The 24,103-nt window shown below is 47.7% G+C and overlaps 1 protein-coding gene and 1 long non-coding RNA gene across 2 annotated transcripts; both read right to left on the bottom strand.

Moving 5' to 3' along the window:
- Positions 1 to 3,095: 3,095 nt before the first annotated feature.
- On the bottom strand, positions 3,096 to 5,408 carry LOC123389887. The gene is made up of 3 exons (XR_006604571.1): positions 5,358 to 5,408; positions 4,706 to 4,788; positions 3,096 to 3,263 (listed from the first exon to the last, which is right to left on the bottom strand). It is a non-coding gene; the product is annotated as an uncharacterized LOC123389887 (long non-coding RNA).
- A 40-nt stretch (positions 5,409 to 5,448) lies between these two features.
- Positions 5,449 to 23,869, bottom strand: LOC123389888 (transport and Golgi organization protein 1 homolog). The gene is made up of 15 exons (XM_045072735.1): positions 23,721 to 23,869; positions 20,472 to 20,603; positions 15,199 to 15,220; positions 14,342 to 14,430; positions 14,035 to 14,109; positions 13,579 to 13,689; positions 13,020 to 13,083; positions 12,717 to 12,855; positions 10,425 to 10,526; positions 9,715 to 9,775; positions 9,571 to 9,606; positions 9,426 to 9,493; positions 9,211 to 9,305; positions 8,262 to 8,326; positions 5,449 to 5,514 (listed from the first exon to the last, which is right to left on the bottom strand). The coding sequence occupies exons 1-15, from the start codon at positions 23,784 to 23,786 to the stop codon at positions 5,482 to 5,484; spliced, it is 1,158 nt and encodes a 385-aa protein (XP_044928670.1). The 5' UTR covers positions 23,787 to 23,869; the 3' UTR covers positions 5,449 to 5,481.
- Positions 23,870 to 24,103: the final 234 nt, after the last annotated feature.

Here is a 24,103-nt window from a genome sequence, read left to right as displayed (position 1 = left end):
TGAGGAGGTTGAGATGCAACATGGGGGCTTAAAAGGGGTAGGAGAAGAATGAATGAAACAAGATGGGATTGGGAGGGAGACAAGCCCTAAGTGATTCTTAATCTCAAAAAAAAAAAACTGAAGGTTGCTGGGGGGAAGCGGGTTAGGAGAAGGGGGGTGGGGTTATGGACATTGGGGAGGGTATGTGCTATGGTGAGTGCTGTGAAGTGTGTAAACCTGGTGATTCCCAGACCTGTACCCCTGGGGATAAAAATATATGTTTATTAAAATTTTTTAAAAACTTAAAAAAAGAAAAAAGAAAAAGAAAAGAAGGAGATAAGCAGGGGCATCTGGGGTGGATCAGGTCTTGATCTCAGGATCCTGGGATCGAGTCCCACGTTGGGGTCCCCTCAGTGTTCAGTCACCTACCTTGTCACTCTGCCTCTCCCATGTCTCACCACTGTAGTTGCTTAAAATCATTAAAAAAAACAGAAAAGGAGATGGGTGAAAGGTACGTTTTGAAGATATTATTGATGGAGTTTCCTTCCAATGAAGACTGGAAAGGATAAATAAAACAATTCCTGTTGTCCTTGTAAATTTAACTCTAAAAGAATAAAAGGTTTATGGTATCAGGGACCTGTCAAGTTAACCCTTGGTTTCCAACTACTGTAACAATGTTGGAAAAAAATAAACACTGAAAAGTAACAAAAGCATGTTCCAGTGGAGGAAAGTCTGTGCTTTTACCTGGGGCACTGGTTCTAGCAGAACTCAGAGAGGGGAACGCCAGCTCCTCCTTCTCCAAGGTCCTGAAAGTCAGCTATAAAACCTATAAAGTACTCACAAAAGAAATTGAGGAAGACACAAAGAAATGGAAGAATGTTCCATGCTCCTGGATTGGAGGAATAAATATTGTGAAAATATCTATGCTGCCGAAAGCAAACGACACATTCCTGCATTCCTGTCCCAACGCAATGTAGCTCCAGTTCCTCTGAAGCTGAGTCACGGCTTCTTCCCAGAAACAAGTCAGGATCGGTAACAAAGCAACCCCAGCATTTCTGATGTGGTGTCCCCTGACTACTCAAACCAGAGACCCCTGAGTAAAATAGGGTAGGGCTTGTTCAAATGCCCTCAGGGAAAAGGAGGACCAAACCATGGGAAGAGCCCCAGTATGGAAGGGCCGGTATTTCTCACCTACCAGCACGTCCTGGGGAAGCTCCCAGAGCCCCCTCCTCAGCACTCAGCCAACAAGGCAGTTTCTCTGTCACACCTCAGGAGGCAACAAGTTGCTGCAAAGCCCCCAGGTCTCCCCAGGGGTCGGGGGAACTGGCTGGAAAATACAGCTCTGACTCTCTATCCTGGGGCAGTGAGAGGGGAGCTGGATCCCTGGGTGGCTACAGAAGCCCTTCCTGCAGAGGCCCCTTGGGTCAGAGAAGCCGATGGCGCGCCCCTCTGCTGGCCATGGCTGCGCACACAGAGAAACCGCCCCCTTCCTGTTGGAGGTGCGCGGGCTCCCTCTGCTGGCCACCCTAGGAATCCCTGCAGTGCTCCAATTATGGCATTTCAGTAGGAGGGACAGAGGGTGCTGTCTCTCCCCCTGACAGATCCTGAGGCTCGGCCCCACAACTCCATGCAAAAGGAGGTGCGCTCATCTTCCCAAGTGAAAAGGCCTCTGCAGAGCTCAGCCACTGAGAGGTCGGAGCTGTGGGCTCAGGGAAATCAGATGACCGGGATTCCCCGCCTTCTCTAGCCCTAATGCTCAGAGCACCTACCTACACCCTCCTCCACCCAGGTCCTTTCTCCACCTCCACACAACTAGGCCACCAACCGCTGTTCAACCTTGAAACTCTTCTTTGTCTGGCTGCTTCTGTCTACCCTATCTCCTTGCTTCCTCTCCCTTGCTAGCACTTGCACAATTCCCCCTACCATTCATTCAGTGTCTCATCCTGACAGTCTTTTTTTAAAAAAATATTTTATTTACTTATTTGACAGACAGAGAGCACAAGCAGGCACAGAGGCAGGCAGAGAGAGGAGGAAGCAGGCTCCCTGCCAAGCACAGAGCCTGATGCGGGGCTTGATCCCAGGACCCTGGGACCATGACCTGAGCTGAAAGCAGAGGCTTAACCCACTGAGCCACCCAGGCGCCCTCCTGACAGTCTCTTGATCACTCCCCAGACCCTCAGGCCTCGCGCTCTGTGCAGCTCTGTCTGGGAACACCACAGGGAACCGCCTCTCCTGTCAACCCCTGTCTCCTGCCGTCCTTCGGCCTAGGCCCTGTCACAGGATGTGACAATCCCATTGACGAAGGCTGCTCAGGCTGACCCTGACTGCCGCAGTGCAGTTACCAGCCCCTCCTGGGCAGCATGTGAACAGACTGAACTTGATCCTTCGGTGGCCCTGCCATGACCCCAAAGCTGCTGGGGGATGGCTGCGTCCATGACCTGGGAAGAAGGAGGGCTTTGCAGAATCCAGCCTCTGTGGCCGAAGGGATTGGCAAAAAGGGCCTAGAAGGGGACAGAAGCATACCCCCAGCTCCTCCTGCTGCTGAGGAAGGGATGGGTCTCCTGTCAGTGACCTCTGCCCTGCCCATCCCTCCACAGGGAGACTGTGGGAGCATTGTGGGGCATCATGGGTCTCACCAAGAAAACTGCCACCATCAGCTCCCCTAAAGCACCCCTGTGGTTGGGGGGCAGCTGAGAAGGTGAAATCACTGCACAAAACCCGGATTAATGCTGGGCCTCCTCACCAGGCTCTCAGGGCCTCTCCAGACACCTCATTCTCTGCTCACTGTCACAGCAGACTACGGCCTGGGGACAGGCAGCTGTCTTGCCGATCACTACCCCCTCCCAAACTAGCAGGTGCCATGTGCTCAAGGGGATCTGTCACCAGAGTTAAGACAAGCACCAGTGGATCTAAATTCAACTTGGGCCCCCTCCCCGGAAGGATTCCTGGGGTCCCTTGCAGTAGAGGTACCACGAAGCGTAGTCTTGCTCTATCCTCTGTCACCAGCACTGCTGCCAGGGTGTAATCTGTGCGTGAAGGCGTCACCCTGTGCACTCGAAGGAGAGGGACTGTAAGTCCTCCTGAAGGCAGATGCTGACACAGACACAGAACCATGAACGGTTTATTGGGGCGATACCAGGAGAGACGAAGCACAGGGGAGAGGATGGGCAGGGAAAGCACTCAGACCACCAGGCAAAAAGCATTCATATTTTTACTAAATAAAAAACTCATTGGAGCCTGGTTGTTGGAGGTCAAGGAAGTCTTCAATTTACAAAATGATTAGCCTGTAAGGCAAAAGGATTTGGGTTAGTACACTAGGACCTTAGATTTTCCCAAATGCTCTCTGCCTCCCATAGTGTATCTGAGGCCTTGGATGAACACTTGCATGTGTGGCCGCCTCTGTGAGTCTATTTGTAATAGACAATAATTGTCTTCGCATCTCACATATAAAGCTCTGATTGTACCCGTTCTCCTAACTACCGTTTACTTCATTGTGGCTGTGACCTGACATTTAATAGAAAAGGGGGCCCTTTGCCTTGTCTTTGAAATGAGAATGGCCACTACCTGGGCTGAGGTGATACACTCAGTGCATTTTGTGGACTTAAGGGAACATCTTTTGATGCTCTTCTGCATGGAGTGATTTTCATTTAAACAGAACAGTGAATGGTCAGAGCCCATGTATTATGCATATTACTTGCTCTAGGGAAAGGATGAGAGGGAGAAAGGGCGACATGTGAGCCAAGAGGGAAAGGGGAGATGGTGAGGGAGACAGAGGATCCCAGAGAGGCTCCACACTCAGCACCCGGCCGGCCGGCTGGGGGCTCAATCTCAGAACCTCGAGATCATGCCCTGAGCAGAATTCAAGATTCTGCTGCTTCACTGACTGAGCTGCCCAGGGGCCCCTGCAGGTTCTTTATGGACTTAACTCCTATTGCTCTAGTGACCTCAGAATCCATGATGCTCCCCGTTTCACAGATTAAAAAAAAAAAAAGCTGAGGTCCTGAGAAGACCACACTGAGAGTTGGATTTTGGGCTGAGAAATCTGGAACACGGGCAAATCTGCAGGACACTGGGACTGAAGTCCCAGGGGAGGTGCACAGCTGCAAGCAGGGTGGTGACATAGATACAGAGGCCTGGTGACAGGGCTCCAGCTAAGGTGGCTCCTGGTCAGCCCTGACTCCCCCACGAACAGTCTGACTCTGGCCGATGAGGCGAGGGCCGCCAACCTTCACCAGGTCTCGCTCCTGTCTTCCCTTTTTCTCAAACAACCCACGCGCCGCGGATGAAGCGAGAGGTGTTTTCATCCCTCCCAGAACAACAAAGGCGGATGCTGGACACGCACGACCGTAAGAGACAGACGTCTGCCATTGTACAACAGAGACTCTTCTTCCCAACAATGGCACCTGCCCACTGCTCAGTGTGTGCAAAGAGCCAGGCACATGCATGTGTGTGCTGAGGAATTTAAAAGCGCCCCCAGCCCGATTTCCCCTTGAATGTCAAGCCCTGAGCACAAACTCTGCCTTTCCCTACCGACACAACTGCAAGGTGATGATCTGGAAACAGAGACGCCTGTACTCTCCGCATGAAGACTTGCCACTTTGAACAGGAAAGGACACCACCCACAGACCCCAGGATATTCCCAACACACACAGGTCAGGACACTGTGAGGCCCAGAGAGGAACAGGTCTCCAGAAATGGGTACAACTGAAAACACCCCTGTACTTACTTGGTTCTCCTCTGGGACCTTCTTGGGCACAGCGCTGCTATTGTCCCGTGGAGCTCCACGGGCTTCTGAGTGGAAAGGAAGCCCTAGAAGGGACGGAGGTGGATTCAGAAGGGCGAGGGCAACGCAGGATTCAAGCCAACCCTCTCCCCCTGCGCCAGCCTATTCCATGCTGTCCCTCTTCCTGTTTCTCACGGGACTCCCCTGACCCCTGTGGATGAAGGAGGGAACAGTCCCTCACCCTCACACGTACGACCACTCTGCCTGGGAACAGATGTTTCCAGAACTAATCTATTACGCTGGACAACTGGGGCCTCCACAAATGAGGGTGATGGGAAGGTTGTGCTTCATGCAGCCCAGAGCCCAAAACCTCGTGTCTGCGCAGTGCCCCTGGGCAACGCGTCTGTGTCTGTCCTCTGCGAAATGTCACCTTTCTTCTCCATGGCAGACACCTGCTGCCCAGTTCTGGGCGGTGGACCAGACAGTCCATGAGATGGACGTCCACACAAAGTGGAGGAATGTGACCATGTCCTCACTCGGGCTTATCTTTGCTTTGCAAAGCCTTGTGGTACCACCTCTCCCATCCTCTCCACTGACAGAAGTGGCTAAAACTGTGAATGTGCTTTATGACTCACATCAATTCAGATCATCTCACCGTGTGGTGGAGGAACGAGGTGGGGCTGAGGCCCCCAGGTCCCCCAGTGTGAGAGGAGGAGGAGGAGGAGGAAAGCCTGGTATATTCCCGCCTCACGTGGTAGGGCATACGGAGGGGCCCTGGGCTATGAGGAAGCACTGCCCACACCTGTACCGACCTGCAGAACAGACAAGAAAATGTCTTAGTAAAACAGACAAAAGTTGCAACACCAAGGGAAGAAACCAAAGTAAAGAGCTCTCAGCACCCGGCTTCTTCCGGAGAGCTGCATCTGCTGCAAAACTGACGAGCCCCTCCCAGCTGGTGCCAGTATAAAGACGGGGGAGAGGGCAGTGGCTGTCACAGGAATAGGCTGTCACCAAACATCACTGCCCATGTCTGCCCAAGTACACCAGCAAGTAGTCGTGTCTTAAAGATGAAAAAGGGTCACTGAAAACTAGTCAAGCAGCAGATTCCAGACACGGGGGCATCGGCATCCAGGACAACACTTCGTCTTTCCTCCTCGGTCCCCGGAGAAGATTCTGGTAGGTCAGAATAGAGGGAATGGGATGAAACTGATTGTCCTTTCTCCACAAAGTTCCTGAGCCATTCAAGGGGAATCGTGCGCTTGAGAGTCCCCAACTCTCCCCCACATGCCTGCTTCCTGACCCTCCTGACAAAGGGTTCTCTACTCTCTACAGCTTCTGGCCATGGACAAAGACCCTTGAGGAATTAGGGGCTTGTGGTCTGACAGAGGCCCTGGAAAAGTGTCTTCCGAGGAACATGATACCAATAACCCTTCTTTACACTCAGCAGCTGTGTTTGTCTTAAATTTCATTTGGAAATTTCAACCCACTGAGTTCCAGAGTCATTTGGTCCAATGGGAAATGAAGATGGGAGGGCCAAATAAGAGAATTCACAGAAATGTGTATGCTTCCCGACGGAAAACTCCACACGTATGATGAGAACAGAAACCAGCTCTTAGGAAAGTTAGGACCAAAGGACCTGCTCCTGGAAGCCCTGTTCAAGGGCGGGGAGGCAGTGGTCAGTGCAGGTCATCACTGACGTCCCCCAGTAGAACAGGTGCGCGGGCTGCGACTCCGACAGTGCGCCTGAGAGCTCGGATACTTCAAAATACTTGTAGAAAGAGTGTGAGTAGGTGGTTCTGCACAGCATGATTTCCAGAGAGGTAAAACAGGGATAACTCGTGAAACTTGACCTGAGAACATTCTACACAGCAAAGGAGACAGTATAAAATTCAGAGAGATTTTCCCCAGGCTCCATTTGTGAGGATTCCCGGACCCATCCAACACCAGCATGAGCACAACACCAGTTGCATCTAAACGTAACCTAAAGGGAGTCGGGCCGGCCAAAGGACTTCACTGGGGAGGGAGCGGCCCTCCTCCCCCAGTTACTTCCCAGGGGTGCACTGTGGGCAGGCAGGGGTGCACACACATGCACACGCATCATCCGCAACACCAAGTTGCAAGACGGTAGCACCCATGCCAGAACGGCTACCCGCCCCCTGCGTCTCACCTACAGCCTAGGGTGAACAGAGGCGGTGGGGACAACTGCTGTCACCACATATTAATATACGTCTGCACCTCGACACAGACAAGGAGTCTACCGCCAAGGATAATCCACTAAGGAAAAAACTCCATTCCGGACAGGCCGGGATCTACGTCCAGGATCACACTGCCCCATCATGGCAAGCACAGCATCTCCTTCTGTACATTGAGAACAAACACAATGAGAGGCTATGGGAAGCCCGGTGTCCACGCGTGTGACGTGCAGCCGCTCGTGGGTCAACCGGCGGCCCACCAGCCCCCGCCTGAGCGGCTCTGCTTCCCTCCCTGACAAAGGGGTCTTCTACTCTCCACAAGGACTGTCCATGGCAACAGACACCACCAGGAGATAGGAGTGTCTGGAGTCCTACAGTGGACCTGGAAGAGTGATTTCTGAGAGAAGCACGACCCCTACGAGTGAGCGAGACCAGCTCTGTGGACCCGCGTCCTTGACTTTTGGACACTCCTTAGCTCAGGCGCAGAGCAAATGCATAGTCCTTGGTGCTGAGAAACACTGAGGGGCCGATTCACCACCAACCCCAAATGCAAACCAGTGTGTCTGGAGAGCACATGTGACGCTCCCAGGATGGGTCGGGAGAGACACGATGAGCTGGCACAGCCACCAGACCCCATCTGAACCCGCTCACGGGAGCACAACTGAAACACGTGTGAGGGGTGGGCCCTGAGGGGAGTCACCGGGATTCCCTCTGCAGGGCTGCTGCTCCAGGGGGCGTTTCTGAGACACACCTGCCCCTGGCAGCGAGCCCCATCATCTCACCCAGGCGCCAACTGGAGGGATTCCAGCTCACGTCTTTGTCCGCACAATTGGAAAGCAGAGGAGGTCTCACAACTCACCTTCTCCAGCAACACTCAAGCTGCCCAAAGCATGTGGCACAAGAGGGAGGCAGTCCTGGCTTTTCCCATTTTTCCCTCTGTTAGGACCTCTGCAAACCTCCTCCCGGGTTAGTCTCCTGACCCGAAAACCAAAAATGCTCCTGCTCCCGCAGGAAAGTAAACCACAAACCCAGCCGGACTAGCTGACTTCACTATGGAGTGAGACGTCTTCCTCCTCGAATTATTTACACACATCCGTGCGTGTGCGCGCGCGCACACACACACACACACACACACACACACGAGGTGAGCATCCTACCACCACATGTCTCTAAGCATCTGCGCTTTGGAAGGAAGCGGGAAGTTGAGGATCTCTACCGCAGCACCCGGAGGCTCCTGGGGGAGCGGCGTGCACTCTGAAAGGGATGATCGCAGATCACACGCAACACCAAAAGGCCAGGACAGGGTGCTGTCCACACTGCAAAACATTTCAGAAACAGACACAACTCAAAACGCCCACACCACTTACCGTAGGCATCTCTGGGCCCTTTTGAGGGCCGGTGTGGCTGTTCATCCTGGGAACCGGTCTAGGTGCTGGATCAGACAAAGGACAGAGGTTTATTGTGGTTTGCACGCCCTCCATGCCTTCCTCTCCCATCTTGCACTCTTTCCCACACACGTGTCCCTTATCAGAGGGTTTCCCACGTGACTCAAGTGACTCCTTTGCTAGGAGAGACACCAGTCCCCTGACTCTTGCGGGAGACACTCCAGGACCCCGGTTCCAGTGTTTCCATAAGTAATGCATCCCGTGTGGACAGGTCGGGGTACAACTGTCTGGAAATCAACACTAAAATTGGGGTGCTCAACACACATCAGGCAAGTCACTTTTTCTTCATAGATTAAACATTTAAGTGAGAAGAGCCTTGGGTGGGTGACATCCACAAACCCCCACCATGAACGGCCCACGTTCTCTTCCCCGGACACAAGGGATGGTTCGTTTGTCCAGCCTGCGGATGAGACCTAGCACGCGTGAATGACCAACAAGTAAGCATTTCAGAGAAGAAACAGACTCTGAAGGTTGTAGAGTCACAAAACAATGAAAGCATAGGCAGATGGAGCAATAAAGCTATGGCATGACACCCGACAGCATGAGAGGAATAAAAATACATTTCATTGATGAATATGGTCCTATAGATTACCAATAAAACAAAAATATAGGAACCTCCATAACAAGCAAATAAATGTCCTTTTTCACAAATAGTCTTTTTTCCCCCAAGGCTTGACTCCTGAGTCCAGGTGGGAAGGGAGCTCGGCTCCCACCTTCTCAGGCGCAGCTCTTCAGAAGGGGGTGGCCGGGGGGAAGGTGTGGAGGGGCGTGAGCTCCACCTGTCACAGGGGCAAGTGTCCAGGAATGGGAAAGGCACCGTGTGGTTTCACGGCAGAAATCAGGCTGCTGCATTTCACATCGTGCTTCCTACCTTGCCACAGAGGCTTCTGGAACTCAGGCCTTCCCGGCATCGGTCTGCACCGCGTGGGTCCCACAGGCAGCATCTCCCCTTCCATCATGCGCAGTCTTGAACACAGAAAATAACGGACATTTCTTAAGAATTAAAGCACCATGTCCTCTCCTAGGCGCTAAACAGCAGAGCTGTCACCCCTCCAAACCGTAAAAACGCACGTCAAACTCTCACACCTGTGTTTCAGGTAGGCGTTCTCCCTGCTCTGCTGCACTCTCCTCCTCTCCCAATCCTGAGCCCTCATCTGTGGGAGAAAAACACCCATCATCGGTTGTGCCAGACTGTGCCCCAAGAGAAGATGAGGAAAAGGAAAACACTTACCCAGTTAGCCACAGCATTCCTCTCCTGCACTGCCATCTGAAAAAAGCCAACACACCAAAAGCCCATGTTCAGGGCTCTAAGGGCCACTACCGTCACCTGCAGGGGGCGTCAAGGGGTCAGTGTGTTGGGCACAACTCAGGTTACCTGGCTTTGGAAGGTGAACTCCGCCTCTGAAAGCTGATGTTGCATGTCTTCCACTTGTTGTCTGAGGGACAAGTGTTTTCATCAGACACAACCCAACATGGGGTGTGATTTTCCATCATTGCCCAAGTGACCAACCTCCTCTATCAGTCCCCTCATGCATCAGATCCCGACACAAGAACCACTTTCACCTCATTATAACTGGACAGTAGGATCAAAGCTATTGTTACAGCCTTCCTTAATCGTTTTCCTTCACCTGCAGGTTCAGGATTGAATAATTTCCTTACCCATTTTCAATCCTTCCCTCAGTTATCACATGACAAGTGTCTTTGGTCATGAAGCTCTATTCTCCTTGAACTTCTATCCTCGCCATGGTTCCCAGGGTTGCAAAGACCACCACCATCAGATGGCACTACAACGTTTATAGGTAAGATTCATCCTAGGACAAACTGCTCTCCTCAAGATTAGGACAAGTGACACCAAGGACACTGGTGTGGAGTCAGTTTCCACAGAGTCACACCCAGCGCTGGGGATCAGGACATGTTTAGTAATGTAATTGTTTTGTTCCTTATCTTTCTGTGGCTGTTAATTCTCTCTGGATATATCCTCTGAATTTTTGTGTATATTACCTGAGTCCTAATAATGTACCAAGATGAGGAATCCAAAGGGAACAGGGATTTCAGGAGCCAGTAGTAGGTAGTGTCTGGACTTACCGATACTTCTCCATTTCTTCTTTAGTCGCCTTCAGATTATGTTTGGCAGATGACAGCTCATTCCTGGTTTCATTCAGATCATGAATGGTCTCTTCTAACTTCCTAAGATGGGAAAGGTATGTACATTGTCCAGGAGACAAGGTCCTGAATTGCTACCATTTATCCTCCCAAGCACACTTGGTGGCCTAGGTTGGAATGTCCCCGCTAAAAGCACAGACTGACAACACAACAGGGAGAGGAATGAAGGCCCCATTTAGGGTTCAACGACAATCAAACTCTGGCTGCTGCCAAGTTCCCTCCAATCGGGACTGTCTTTATACTTCCCTACTTCAATTCATTCACCATGTCACCAAATAACATTGCACTCTGTGCCCTCTCAGAGTTGGTCATTGGGTTGAGTCGGTGAAGGCTCATTTCAATTCAAAGTGAAAAGCCAAGCCTGACCAGCCACACCCATTAGGATGAAGCAGTGGCCCATCATTAGTCTCACACCTCCATGGGGAGCCCTGATCCTCAGACCAAGGTTGGGCAACACAGTCAGCCCAAAGGAACCTTCCAGAATGAGGATTCACTGGCATGGAAACTCACTCCCACACATCTCTAGGCTTGAGAAGTACAAGCCCTGCCCCCTCTAGAAAGATCCTGGTGTAGGAAAAGGCCAACCGTACTGCCAAAAATAGGTCCTCAGATAATCCATGTGAACTGTCACATACTCAGGGTGTTTTGTCCAGGGAACAGACTTCAGATGGAAAACTGTCAACTCCATTGAGTCAACCTTCTCGAATACAAGACCAAGTTCATGGATGGTGAAGGCAGCAAACGGTGATGTTAGCAAGGTTGGTTTGCTGGGCTGCCTCAGACTCTTGTTCATGGTGTTGATTCAAAGGTTTCAACAGGACACATGTCAAGAATCACGTGCAGAAAGACTTTAGAAACTGAAACAAAACCTCTAGAAAGAGGAGGACATGAGCATCTGCTTCTGGCCTCTCAACTATCCTTCAGCAAATGGCTTCTGGAGCGGCAGTCAATGTGTGGCCCAGGGATATGGTGTTGAAGAGAGAAAGGTGGTGAGGACACTAGACCCACCCCAAGAAGAACTTACCAATGAACAGAACCCAGGTGCCTGTGAGAGAGAGCGGCCCCTACCCCTGGAGAGGGAAGAAATAACACAAAGCTGAGTTTCCAGGGAAGACAGGGAACAGTTTTGCTTTTCAACAGGAATGAGGGCCTCCACCATCCTGATCTCCTCCTGAGAAACAAAAGGAAACACTGGACAAGAGAGCAAACTTGTGAAATTTCTAGAGCACATGAGGAAACATGAGAACCAGATGGAGAAGGAGGAAGCCTAGGAGAAAGGCAGCCTGGCAGTGGGGGCCAATCTCCCCAAGACACATCCGAGAATTCTGGAACAGGCGAGTGAATACAAAGTAAATGAACAAGCAACCTTTTGGGGACAGGTTGGAATGCAACAAGCAAAGTTCCGGTTCAGCCAGCAAAGATGAGACTTAGTAAGACTGCAGGATTTGGATGGGATCCGGGAGAGTTCCACCTAGAAAATCATGTGGAGGGGCACAAGGGTGGCCTGGTCTTTAAGTATCTGCTTAAAAGTATTTGATTCAGGTCATGATCCCAGAGCCCTGGGATCGAGCCCCACATTGGACTCCCTGTTCGGCGGGAAGCCTGCTTCTCCCTCTCCCACTCCCCCTGCTTGTGTTCTCTCTCTCACTGTGTCTCTCTCTGTCAAATAGGTCAATGTACAGTCTTTTCTAAAAAGAAAAGAAAAAGAAAATCACGTGGACAGGAAATACCCTGACCTTCTTAGCGACTGGGCTGCACCGAATGATCTCAGTTGTGCACCAGATGAAGGGACCCAGGATTGCTGGAGCCCCAGCCCATTTTCCACAAAGAAACTTTCCTGGTTTCTGCAGGAAGAGAATTCCATTGTTCTCTCCACATTCTGGAGCCAAGTCTCATGCTGAGCAAGAACTGGACCTAATGCAGGAGTGGTAAGAGCACGTGAGGAGAGCGAACCTGAAAGCACAGTGCAGACTGACCCAGAGGGGATCCAGAATCCAAGGGATTAATGCTGCTACCTGCCCCCGCACGTCCGTAGAACAGAAAGGAACATGCAGGTTACACATATCAAAATAGAAAGGGCAGGCACAGTTCTACAAATTGCCTTTGGCAAACGTACTCTACGATCCAATTCCAGAAGTTCCAAATACAGTTATCTAGACTTGACGCCACATAAATTTATACAACCGTATTTAGGACAACAGAGCAAGAGCTTACTCCTCTGCAGTCCGTTTTTGTTGTTCCGTGAACTCCACCATCATATCCACTTTCTTCATTAGTAGGTTGAATTCTGCTTCTTTAGCTATTTTCCGAAAACTCGGGGCACTATAGCGGTCTTCCAGGAACTTTTCCTTCTCTGTAAAGGATGAGTTTCCTTTTGTGTGTTTGTGCCATGACCTGAGAACTTGGTTTTGATGAGGAAGGACAAGGGCAAGACCGCGAAGGCAGGAAGGGTTCTTTCCCTGCCCGATGCAAACGCATCGCCACCCTATGGAGATTTCTTCCCCCCAAACAACATACCTTTCAGTTTTTGGTTTTCGCATCTCAAGACTCTCGGCACTTCATCATCCAATTCATCTTGGACCTTTAAGACAGATTTAAGAAAAGACCTATGAGGGCACCTAGCAGGACAGCATCACAGAGGGCAACAAAGAAAGTCCCTGAGGCATAAATAGAATAAGGAGAAAGTAAGACAACTGGTTCATTTCAAAAAACGCACAAATGGCTTTCTCAGTGGAACAGATATTTTAAAAAAAATCTTCTACTCTATAATTGACTTGCTATCGCCCTTCATCGCTCACATATTTTGTGGGATATTCTACATAACGTGGAGGGCAGCGCTGAATGATGTGAAGATTACCCAACTGTGAAATAAACCATATTTCCTAGATCTTGAAGTGGCAAACCTCATCGTGGTGGTCCCAAATGAAATCGCAGCTCGCTGTTCAGTAGAAGCTGCAGTGCCCAGAAGACCACTCTCTACTCCGTAAACAGCTCACGGGTACACGGCACTCACCTCCCCCACTGAGTCAAAAGCCTCCCGAGCAGCATTCTAGGACAACGAACATCGACCTCTTACCACATCCATGGTCTGGATATCTCTGGCTCTCACAACCTCTGAGAGAGCCTGTTTAAGATGAAGGGTGTCCTTCAAATTTTTATTGATGATTTCCAAGTGTTTGATGTTCTCCTTCAAGAAAATATATGGAAATATATATATGTATTGAATGAGGAACAAGGACTCATTCCGTGGGACACTTGGGTGGCACCTGGATGGTCCAGTCTGTGGAGTGTCTGACTCCTGCTTTCATTGGCCTCAAGTCCTGATCTCAGGGTCATGGGATTGATCCCTGCTTCAGGCTACACACTCAGCATGGTGTCTGCTTGGGATTCTCTCTCTCTCTCCTTTAGGCCCCCTCCCCTCACTCTTTCCTTCTCTCAAATCAATCAATCTTAGAAATAATAATAATAAGAGTAATTCATTATTTTTATTTCCATTGTTAGAACACAATGCGGGCAAAGAAAGGATTCTTACTTTGCATTCATTTATTTCCGCAAGGGAAACCTTATGTGCTCTCTTCCTGTGAGATTCTTGCTTTGCTTCCCTGATCTGTAAAGCACAGGAAAAAGGAATCAGAATCCCAAAATAGCATCATGTTAGAGAATCTTTTCTAACAATGTGTAACTCCTTTCTCAAAGAGAGAGGCAGTGCTCTACATTTGTGAAGCTTCTCTTACTCAGGGACCACTCTGGATCCCATGAAATAGATCAATAGAATGAACTAGCTGAGGAGGAAGGAACCAAAACGAAATCACAAAAAATATTTGAAAGGGCACACATACCTTCTCCTCCCAACTGGCTATGTTTGTGTCAAGATATTTGTTTTCCTTTTTCAGCTCAACAATCTTCCTCTTTATTTGGTCTAAAGTAACTGAAAGGAGAAAAAAGAATTTTAAGATAATTAGCAAAACCAGCGACACTGAATAATCCCAGGGGGATTGAATAATCCTACCAGGGACACATTCTCTGACACGTGGGTGTCACTAACTTGTTAGCATTCCCACTGTGCCTGAAGAAAGCAAGAACTCACAGCGATGAACAACGGCATTCGACGGTTTCCAAAGCGCCTGACGGCCACCCAGGCCGTCAACAGCCAGCACCACAGAATCACCACACTCCATGAGCCCCAGACACTATCCATTATCCCCTCTGGCACACATTCGATTCAATTCATTTTCCCTTGGCAGGAAAGGCTCCCTCCACTTCAGACTCAAAACCATGCTTTGATCCTCTCCCGTGACACGTGCTCTGCGTGGCAATATCTGCCTTCTTCTCTGAGTGTAGCCTGTTTGCTAGACTCAGAGAGCTTTCTCCTCTTGACATTTCACCAAGAGCCAGCTCATGGCAAAGTACTCCCTCCAGACCTCAGGCTGTGATCATCACTTGCCTCCTAAACATCTCTCTGCAAAATGACACCTTGTATTCTCCCTAGTCCCATGAGGTGTTCCTCCTCCTGGACTCAGGGCAACTCCCTCCACATTGTCACTTAGACTCCCCATGGGGAAGAGAACCATTTGCAAGACTTAACAAGTCAGTGACACATCAGAAGTCACCATATTTATCCCTCGTCAGATTATACGCACATCACACACCGGTACCGAGAATTTTTGGCGAAGAAAGCCGAAGCTGAAAATCTTACCTTCATATTGTCGAGGCTTTACCTAAGAGAGGAAGAAACAGAGTTGGGCTGGATTTCAGAACATATTACATGTAAAAATCTATAGTTCAGCTAAATACCAAATTTGTAATCCAAAGATATTAAAATAATCTCTTTGCATAGCAGAAGGAATTCGCAGGATTATAAAAGAAGACAAAATGGAATTTCCTGATTAGGTCATCATAGTTCACAATCCATTTCTGATAAAGAGCACAAATGTGTATAACTTCCTTTTGAACCCCCAAATCTATTCACATTCTATTCAATGAATGTTCAACCTATTCATTTTGACAAGGGATCATGCAGATATTTACAACATATTCATTATTTCACCATTTCCCTAGCTTTTTTTTAATGTTAGTACCATGCAGTTTGTGTTAGTTTTTTTTTTCATTGTATATATTTACTGAGATGGAATTTAAACATTGTCTCCAGCCTTACTGAGCTACAAGTATAACGTGTACAGTGCATTGATGTGATACATTTATAGATCACAAAATGATTACCACCACGGCTGATCCTTCAGTCTGCCCCATGGTTGCTTTTTGTGGTATATGTAAGAGTATTGCTATTCTGTGTCCTTGGATGAATTTAGTGCAGGTTCCTGCCATGCTAATTACAACACAAAACATACCCAACACTGTCAGTTTGGTGAGTGCCTCTTTCCACTCAATTCTTCCCTACAGGTGCTTGTGTGTCTTTTTTGTCTTTCATGGGGCATGTTTCTGGGATGCATCCATGTTGCATAGTTCTCGAATCTCCCAGATGGGAATCGTCGCAAATCATTAGAGTATGTGTGAACTTTTGAGTCTGGCTTCGCTCATTAGGTTCTTTGTAGAGATGAAGAACCAAGAGATGTGGCAGAAAAACATGTCGGAAGAATTTGAGATTCCATAATGGCACAAAGGGAATAGATGTTGGGGTCTTGGCAGCGCCCAGAATGCACTATTTTGTGGCCAACAGAATGGTCTGGGAGAAACTTCAGATTGGAGCATATGCTGTGTTGGAAGCAAGGTATAAGGTGATCTGTTTAAACCAGGGAAGCTTGGTTGGCACCATGGGGGAAAACAGGAGGGGCATCTGTGGGTCCCTTGGAAGACCTGATCTTGACTTCTATTCCAGTTAATTGATGTTTGGCTTTCCTAAGCTTTGCTCTGTGGTTCATGAACCAAACCTGCAGTATGGTGGGCTGGATCTCCAGTTTCCAGGCCATTTCTTTCTGAAGACTGGGGAGCTGGGTATGGGTTTCCTGCTAAGCAAGGATTCCAAATCGGCCACCTGTTTTTTGGTGAATGTGGTTCCTTTCCTTTGTGAATGCTTCTCGAGCTTTCCTTTAGGAAAGGTCCCCTGTGCTGCGACATCCCGAGATCTAGCTGTGTCCCCATGCTCTGGTCCTGGGTCTCTCTCATCAGTTTTTTTGATGCAGTGTTCTAGGATTCACGGTGTGTGTATAACACCCAGCGCTCCATGCAACACGTACCCTCCTTACCCATCACCTGGCTCACCCATCACCTGGCTCACCCTTCTCCCCCACACTCCTCCCCTCTAAATCGCTCAGTTTGCTTCCCAGAGTCCATAGTCTCTCATGGTTCATCTCCCCCTCGGATTCTGCCCCCCCTAACTCATTTTCTTCTTCCTTCTCATAATATCCTCCATGCTATTCCTTATGTTCCACAAATTAGTGAAACCATATGACAAGTGACTTTCTCTACTGGACCTCTTTCACTTAGCATATTTCCTTAACTTTTTTTTGCACACAATATCTGCAGTGAAGTATAGAACCTGAGACTATTTTAAAGTCCTGGAAGGAAGGAGAAAAGAAGGCAGGGAGGCAGGCAGGCAAGGGAGCAAAAGCTGTGTCAAAGATATGAGTCTTTCCTTCTCTAGAAAGCGTTTCCTGAAACTTTCCAAAGAGTTGGCTGTTTACTGAATTCACACACAGTTAGAGCACATGTTTAAGTGAATGGAGTCATCAAAAAGAAGTCAAAGCATCGAATGAGAAGAGTGGCCCATGTTGAGAGATGAAGCATCAGCCACCACATGAAGTGTGTCCAAAAAAGGGGAGCCAGGCAATTCAGACTCGAGTGACACTGGTCTTTTTTGGAATTTTTCATTTATAAAACAGAAGTCAAAGCCCCAGAATGAGCGAAAAAGAGTGGCCATGTTGACCAGATGCACATAAGCATGTCCAAAATCCACCCTGTTCTCCCAAAAAGACCCCCCAGCAACCCCCAGTCTGTTTTGTGAGATTAAGAGTCACTTATGGTTTGTCTCCCTCCCAATCCCATCTTGTTTCATTGATTCTTCTCCTACCCACTAAGCCCCCATGTTGCATCACCACTTCCTCATATCAGGGAGATCATATGATAGTTGTCTTTCTCTGCTTGACTTATTTCGCTAAGCATGATACGCTCTAGTTCCACTGGTCGCAAATGTCTTATTATAGCTCAGTAAAATCTAGGCAAGACCTCATTTTGCACCATCAACATATTTCCCCATTCAACAGTTTTACAGGATGATGAGAGGCTGAGGCCAACCCCCACATCTTGCCAGGATATTGGAATATCACCATGCTATCACAAACCAGTCCTAGTAATGTTGGTGGGGAGAGTGCATCAGGGCAGGGCAATCAGAAAACCATAGTTATTCCTTTGATTTCACATGTTGATTAGGAACCTCGGAGCTTCCCTGGCCCTTATCACCAACCCCATCGGCAGGGGAAGTGTAAGGGTAGATGGCTACACTGAATACATAATATTTTTCTTTCTCTTTGAAGGGAAGTTTTCTCCATTGACAGAGAGAGGGGGGGGAATATTCCCATGTAGAAAGAAACTCAAAAGAGTTCTTCCTTCTTAGAAAGATCAGCCCTCAAGTGAAATTATGTCACAAGAGTCTAACTCAGGGTTTCCCAGAGACTAAGCCACAAAGGGAAGGGAAATACTCAACTCCAGTGCCATCTCTCCCTGCCTCGCCGGTGAATACCTCAGTCTAACCCTGAGCCAGAGGAGCAAACAACACCTCACCCTAACACCCACCTACCTCAGGTCTTTACCAGGACACAGTATCTCACTTTCAACACAACCCTCCAAGACATACTACAGGTAAAAACCATGAGAGCAAGCACGAGAATCACACTTCTTGTGGCAGAAGTGATGGGTTAGCAGGCTGGGGCTTTAAAGTCCCTTCCATGTAAGATACTCGATCTAAGGGAAAATTGCACAAGAGGAAGAAGAGGTGGTACATGTAAGCATAGATATGAAACTCTAAGACTGTAACATGATTCTAGACAACACCACCACCAATACAGAAATCAAGAGTGCTTGTGCTGGCTTCATGAAGAGGCTCAAAATAAACCAGAGGAAAGAATCATTGACAGTAAAGAATGTCCAGCAGAAACTTCCAAAAAGGAAACAGAAAGGGTGCCTGGGTGGCTCAGTGGGTTGAGCCTCTGCCTTTAGCTCATGTCATGATGTCAGGGTCTTGGGATCGAGTCCCGCATTGGGCTCCCTCCTCCGTGGGGAGCCAGCTTCCTCCTCTCTCTCTCTTTGCATGCCTCTCTGCCTACTTGTGATCTCTCTCTGTCAAATAAATTTTTAAAAATTATTTTAATAAAAAAAATCAAGAAAAGACAAAAATTACAAAGACAGCACAGAAAATCCAAGACTGGTAGGTCACTGCAAAATGTGTCACACACACATAATAGGAATACCTATTCCTATAGGAGTGTGGACAGAGAGATATTTCAATCAATAATGACAGAGGATTTTCTGAAATTAATGGAGTTTCCAAATCAAGATCCAGGGAAATAAAACATCAAAAAGCGAGCAGGAGAAATACAAACACACACACACACACAAACAATGAACAAAAAACACCAATGATGTCTGTTATAGAATATTCAGCTACAGATCATTAAAGACAAAGAAACAGTTCTGCGAATCTGGAGCAGGGGCTGGGAGTGGGGAGGGGAAGGGGGAGAGCGGAGCAGTAAGACCTACTCCCGAGGAAGAAAGATAAGAACGACATCGTACTTCTTTTCAGAAATGATGCCATGAAGAAGGATGAAATGTGTACACGGTTTTAAAGAAACATCGAACTAGAAACCATTTGCCAGTGAAAGGATCCTTCAAAACACACCTCAGAGTAAGTAAGGAAAGCCATCAGGAATAATGACGGGCATTATTTCAATGATGAAGGGGTCTCCATTTCTCCATTGTCCATTTCTCTGAAAGGACACAACAATTTCTAATGTGCATGCATCAACAACAGAGTAGCAGAGCACATGAAGCAGAAACTGAAAATACAGCTGGTGGGAACAGATGAATCCATTCCTACAGCTGGAGAATTCAAAACCCCTCTTATCAGTCACTGACAGACCCAGAGATACACAAATTCCAGGAGAACACAGGTGCACTGACGAGCATCACCCATCCGCTGCACCCACTAACATCGGCGGAATTCTTGATTCAATGACGAGGTATAGACACTCTTCTCAAGCTCACGTGCAACAGTCACTGAGAGAGGCCATATTCGGGGCCATACAACACATGTGAACCACCAAAGGGATCAAAACTACAGGAATTGTGCTCTCAGACCACAGATGACTCAAACTAGAGATTGAGAACACAAGATAGCTGGAGAATGGCCAAAAAACGGAGGTTCAAGAGCACACTCTAGAGAAGACAAGGGTGGGAGGGAAGGTGGGTGGAGGGATGGGGGAAAGAGGGGAAGGGGAAGAAGAGTCCACCTTTTGTGGCGAGCACTGAGAAATGTACAGAATTGCAGAGCCATGCTGTACACCTGAAACTCACATTACACTGTTTGTCGATTATGCTTGACCTTAAAAGAAAAAGAGAACATATGGATCAAGAAGGCACTTCAAGGGGCGCCTGGGTGGCTCAGTGGGTTAAGCTGCTGCCTTCGGCTCAGGTCATGATCTCAGGCTCCTGGGATCGAGTCCCACATCGGGCTCTCTGCTCAGCAGGGGGCCTGCTTCCCTTCCTTTCTCTGTGATCTCTTCCCTTCCTCTCTCCTACTGTGATCTCTCTCTGTCAAATAAATAAATAAAATCTTTAAAAAAAAAAAAAAGAAGGCACTTCAATAGAAATCTAAAACTACATCAATCTAGGTGATCATCAAAATTGACATATTAGAGGGAAATCTGTAGTACTGAATGGACATAAAAATATCCAGTGACTACAAAATTGTCTGCTTATTTATGAATGAAAGTACAGAAGGTACATTAGTATACTTACAGCGAGGATGGTTCTCCACAGGTAAATGAGAAAGGCACAGGCTCCCAAGCAGGCAGTTATAATGAGAAGCTTCCACAGAACTTCAATCACATCAGGGCCAACACATAAATGGTCAGGCAAGGAAAGGACAAGCTGAAATACCATTTGAGAAAATTAGAAATCTCAAAGACATTAACGGTGTATCTGTTACAAAGAATCTACTTTACCAACCCTCAACTGGCCTCCAGGAGGTAAGCATACCTCGCAACTACCTCCTCCTGGAGGAGAAGGAGCACAGAGGGATGACCAAGGAGCTGGGGCAAACTTTGGGGAGTGATACGTGTGTTTTTATCATCTTACCATGGTGGTGGTTTTCTTGTTGCTTACCTATGTTCAATATCAACAAACAGTATCCTTTGAAAAGATGTTGTGATCACATATACATTATAACACACTGAAGCTGTAGGCAAAATCTAATAGACAAATCTTAAGAGATCTTACTCTACCTACAAGCACGTTGCAAATTTGTTTCTATGGTTAACAGAACTTGAGAATGTATAAGCCAACATAAAATAGACAAGATAAGTCAATGTAAACTTAGAATAGGAAAGAAGTCAGTGACTTCTACTGTCCATACATGAAGGAGCTGGATAAACTCCTTTGGTACATTTCCCAAAACTACACCCAAAATTTATGGAAGAATGAGAGAAAGCATGAATATAACGTACTAGAGGTACAAAGGAGCATGTTATATGGACAGGTGTTTATAGATTAGGACATTCGTGACAGAAAAGGGAGGCTGCTCGTTAATGTGATATGTAATTATTTTCCAGTAAAAAATTATAATTAATGTTATTGATTAGTTTCTGAAAACATTTATGTTTTCTTTCAATGCTCACATTGCTTCTGAATCACAGTCCAAGATGTCTGATTCCTGAACTATGTAAGGATTTGCATAATCAGGTGATCATGTGTGCTCTAAGGATATCTGTGAAGTTTAGGATCTCCAAAACGCTGATGGAAGGAATTCCTGTTACTATCTCTTAGTACTGTAATTAAATCAGGCAATAAAAGCTATAAAATTTAACTTTTTAAAGAGAGAAAATATTAAAGAATGTATTTATTTCTTTGAAAGACAGAGGGGGAAGGGCAGAGGGAGACTGAGCAGCAGACTGCCAGCTGAGCAGGGAGCCCAACCAGGGCTCAATCCCAGGACCCTAGGATCATGCCCAAGCCTAAGGCAGACACTTAACTGCTTGAACCACCCAGGTGCCCAGGAATTCTAAAAGAATACAGAATTCATGGATACGAACACCAAGGCAAGGAACACATCATTTTACAAAAACTAGATTTAGAAATATTACAGGTTAAAAGACACTAACAATGCAATTCATACTAGCTCACACCAAGCTTGAATTTTGTGTACACACACTTCTCTAGAAAGGAGCTCCTGAAGTATGTAACATTTTCCCCTTCAGCCCACACAACCGAGGTCAGGAAAATGTGTGCTAGCGGGAAACGTACACTGCCTTTGAATAGCCACTGTCTGAAAGAGAGCAGTAGCTGTCAGCACAATGGTTTTCATGGGTATCAAATGCACAAGAGAAAGAGGCCATCTTGTCAGGAATGGAAAACACGCCCAGTCGTGGGCACTCAGTACATCTGGCAGCTGTCTGGATGCTGATATGAGTAGCTGACTCTGCACTAGATGACAGCCAGTGGGGCCAAAACACTAGGTTCTCGACAACGGCCATGAGCAGGTGGAGGTGGGAAATGCAAGAGCAGTTCGTTTAGGCAAGAGTTCAGAGATGGGGTAGAATGAGAAAGGCGAACGGATGCATGAGATGCAGCCTAGGTAGAGGGGAATAATTGAAATCAAGACGACCAAGAAATTCCCTCTTCTGAAGACTCCAGTGAAACAGAATGAAGCCTATTTGACTAGAGGTCTCCACATGGGATAGGTCTGCCTCAATAAAAGGGTCCTTCTTGAACAATGACACTTCCGGACCCCTGCTTCATAATCTGGTACAAGCAGATCCAAATAAGTCTACTTATTTCCAGGGGTGTCCCCTAACTGTTATCTCTCTCTCCCTCTCTCTCTCCTGGGGTTACAGGTTTTACTTTTTCATCATAGAGTGAAATATTCATGCTGGGAACCACTTATTTCTTTATATTTGGACAATCCTAAGGATATCCAAAACCTTCTTATCTTGGGGAAATCAACACTCTGCACATACTTGGCCAAAGAAAGAACAACTCTTTCACTTTCTGATCACATCACTCCTAGCGATGTTCCTGTGACATATATCCCAGCAGGATGTGGTCCCTTAGTGTCTTCTGGGATTCTCAGGTCTCCAAGGACCAGGAGGGACACACGGTCCCTGGGGACAGCCTCCAAGACCAGAAGGAGAGGGCTGATTCAGAAGCTGCTGAAAGTCAACAAACCCAGAAGCACAGAGCACAAAGGACCTTTCACTTTTTAACACTCTAGTCCCAACACCAAAGCTTCAGATACCCAGGGCTGTCAAACATGACAAATATAAACATGTGCTGATAGGAAAACCAACTATACAGAAGATGGACCCTGAATTTACCAGGCTTGAAGCAGGATCATCGTTGGGCTTCCAGGGCCAATCTAACACCCCTAGCTCCTATTAAGTTCGAGTTCTGACATTTTCAAAAACAATTTTAATGAGATAGAACGTACATATCACACAAGCCCCCTATTTAGGACAAAGAGCTCAATGGCTTTCATACTTCACAAAACCTTCCTCTTGACACTATAAACCTGGGGGTGTTCAGGTTTCCATCCTACCAAAGCTGCTCTTCTTGGACCAAGCAGCACAGACAGGACCCAAAACTTGATGGAAATGGCTGTGGCCACAACCCCTTAAGGCTGACTGAAAAACCTTCCCTGTTGTGCCCGGTCTTCAGGAAGAACTATCGTTCTTCTGAGGTTCCCATCAGGAACCCCATAAAAAAGCTGTTATTAACCACCATGTGAAGGAACCCAGACAGAAGGAAGACACCACTAGTAGCTCAGTCAGTTAAGTGACCAAGTCTTGGTTTGGATCCAGTCATAATCTCATGGTCCTGAGATTGAGCCCCTCTTTGGGCTCTGGGCTCAATGCACAACTGGTTTGGGATTCTCTCTTTCCCTCCCCACCCCGCCATTCCCCACCACCTGTGCCCCTTCTTTTGCTCAAAGAAATCATATTTTAAAAAATAAAAGAAGAAGGAAGACACCACTGAAGTGTCATGTTTACTCACATTTGGGTTTGGGGAACTGGGATACGGGAACACAAGGAGCCAGAAGAGTAGCCTTTGCACCATCATGTTCTTGTCCTTTAAAGGGACACTGTGGCCCCAGGGAGGAGGTGAAGATGATTGGGGGGGCAGGGGAGGGAAGAGTGGGAGGGTTAGGGGGGGTGGGGAGGGGAGAGGGTGGTAATTAAGGATGGGAATAGGGAGGAAATAGGGGGTAGGATGGGGAAAGCGTTGGTCAGGAGAAGAAGGGGTCAGGACAGTGTCAGGGTCAGATTAAGTATTGGAGGGGAAGGGGCACGGTTCACAAAGGTTAGGAGGTCAGCAGGTCAGTAAAGCACGAGGTCAGCAGGACAAATTAGCAGGTAAAGTAAATTCTCAGGAGCAGT

This window comes from Mustela putorius, unplaced genomic scaffold (genome assembly GCF_011764305.1).
Source record: "Mustela putorius furo isolate JIRA1106 unplaced genomic scaffold, ASM1176430v1.1 tig00004043_pilon_pilon_pilon, whole genome shotgun sequence".
Lineage (NCBI taxonomy): Eukaryota > Metazoa > Chordata > Mammalia > Carnivora > Mustelidae > Mustela > Mustela putorius.
This window is presented reverse-complemented; position numbering and strand designations above follow the sequence as displayed.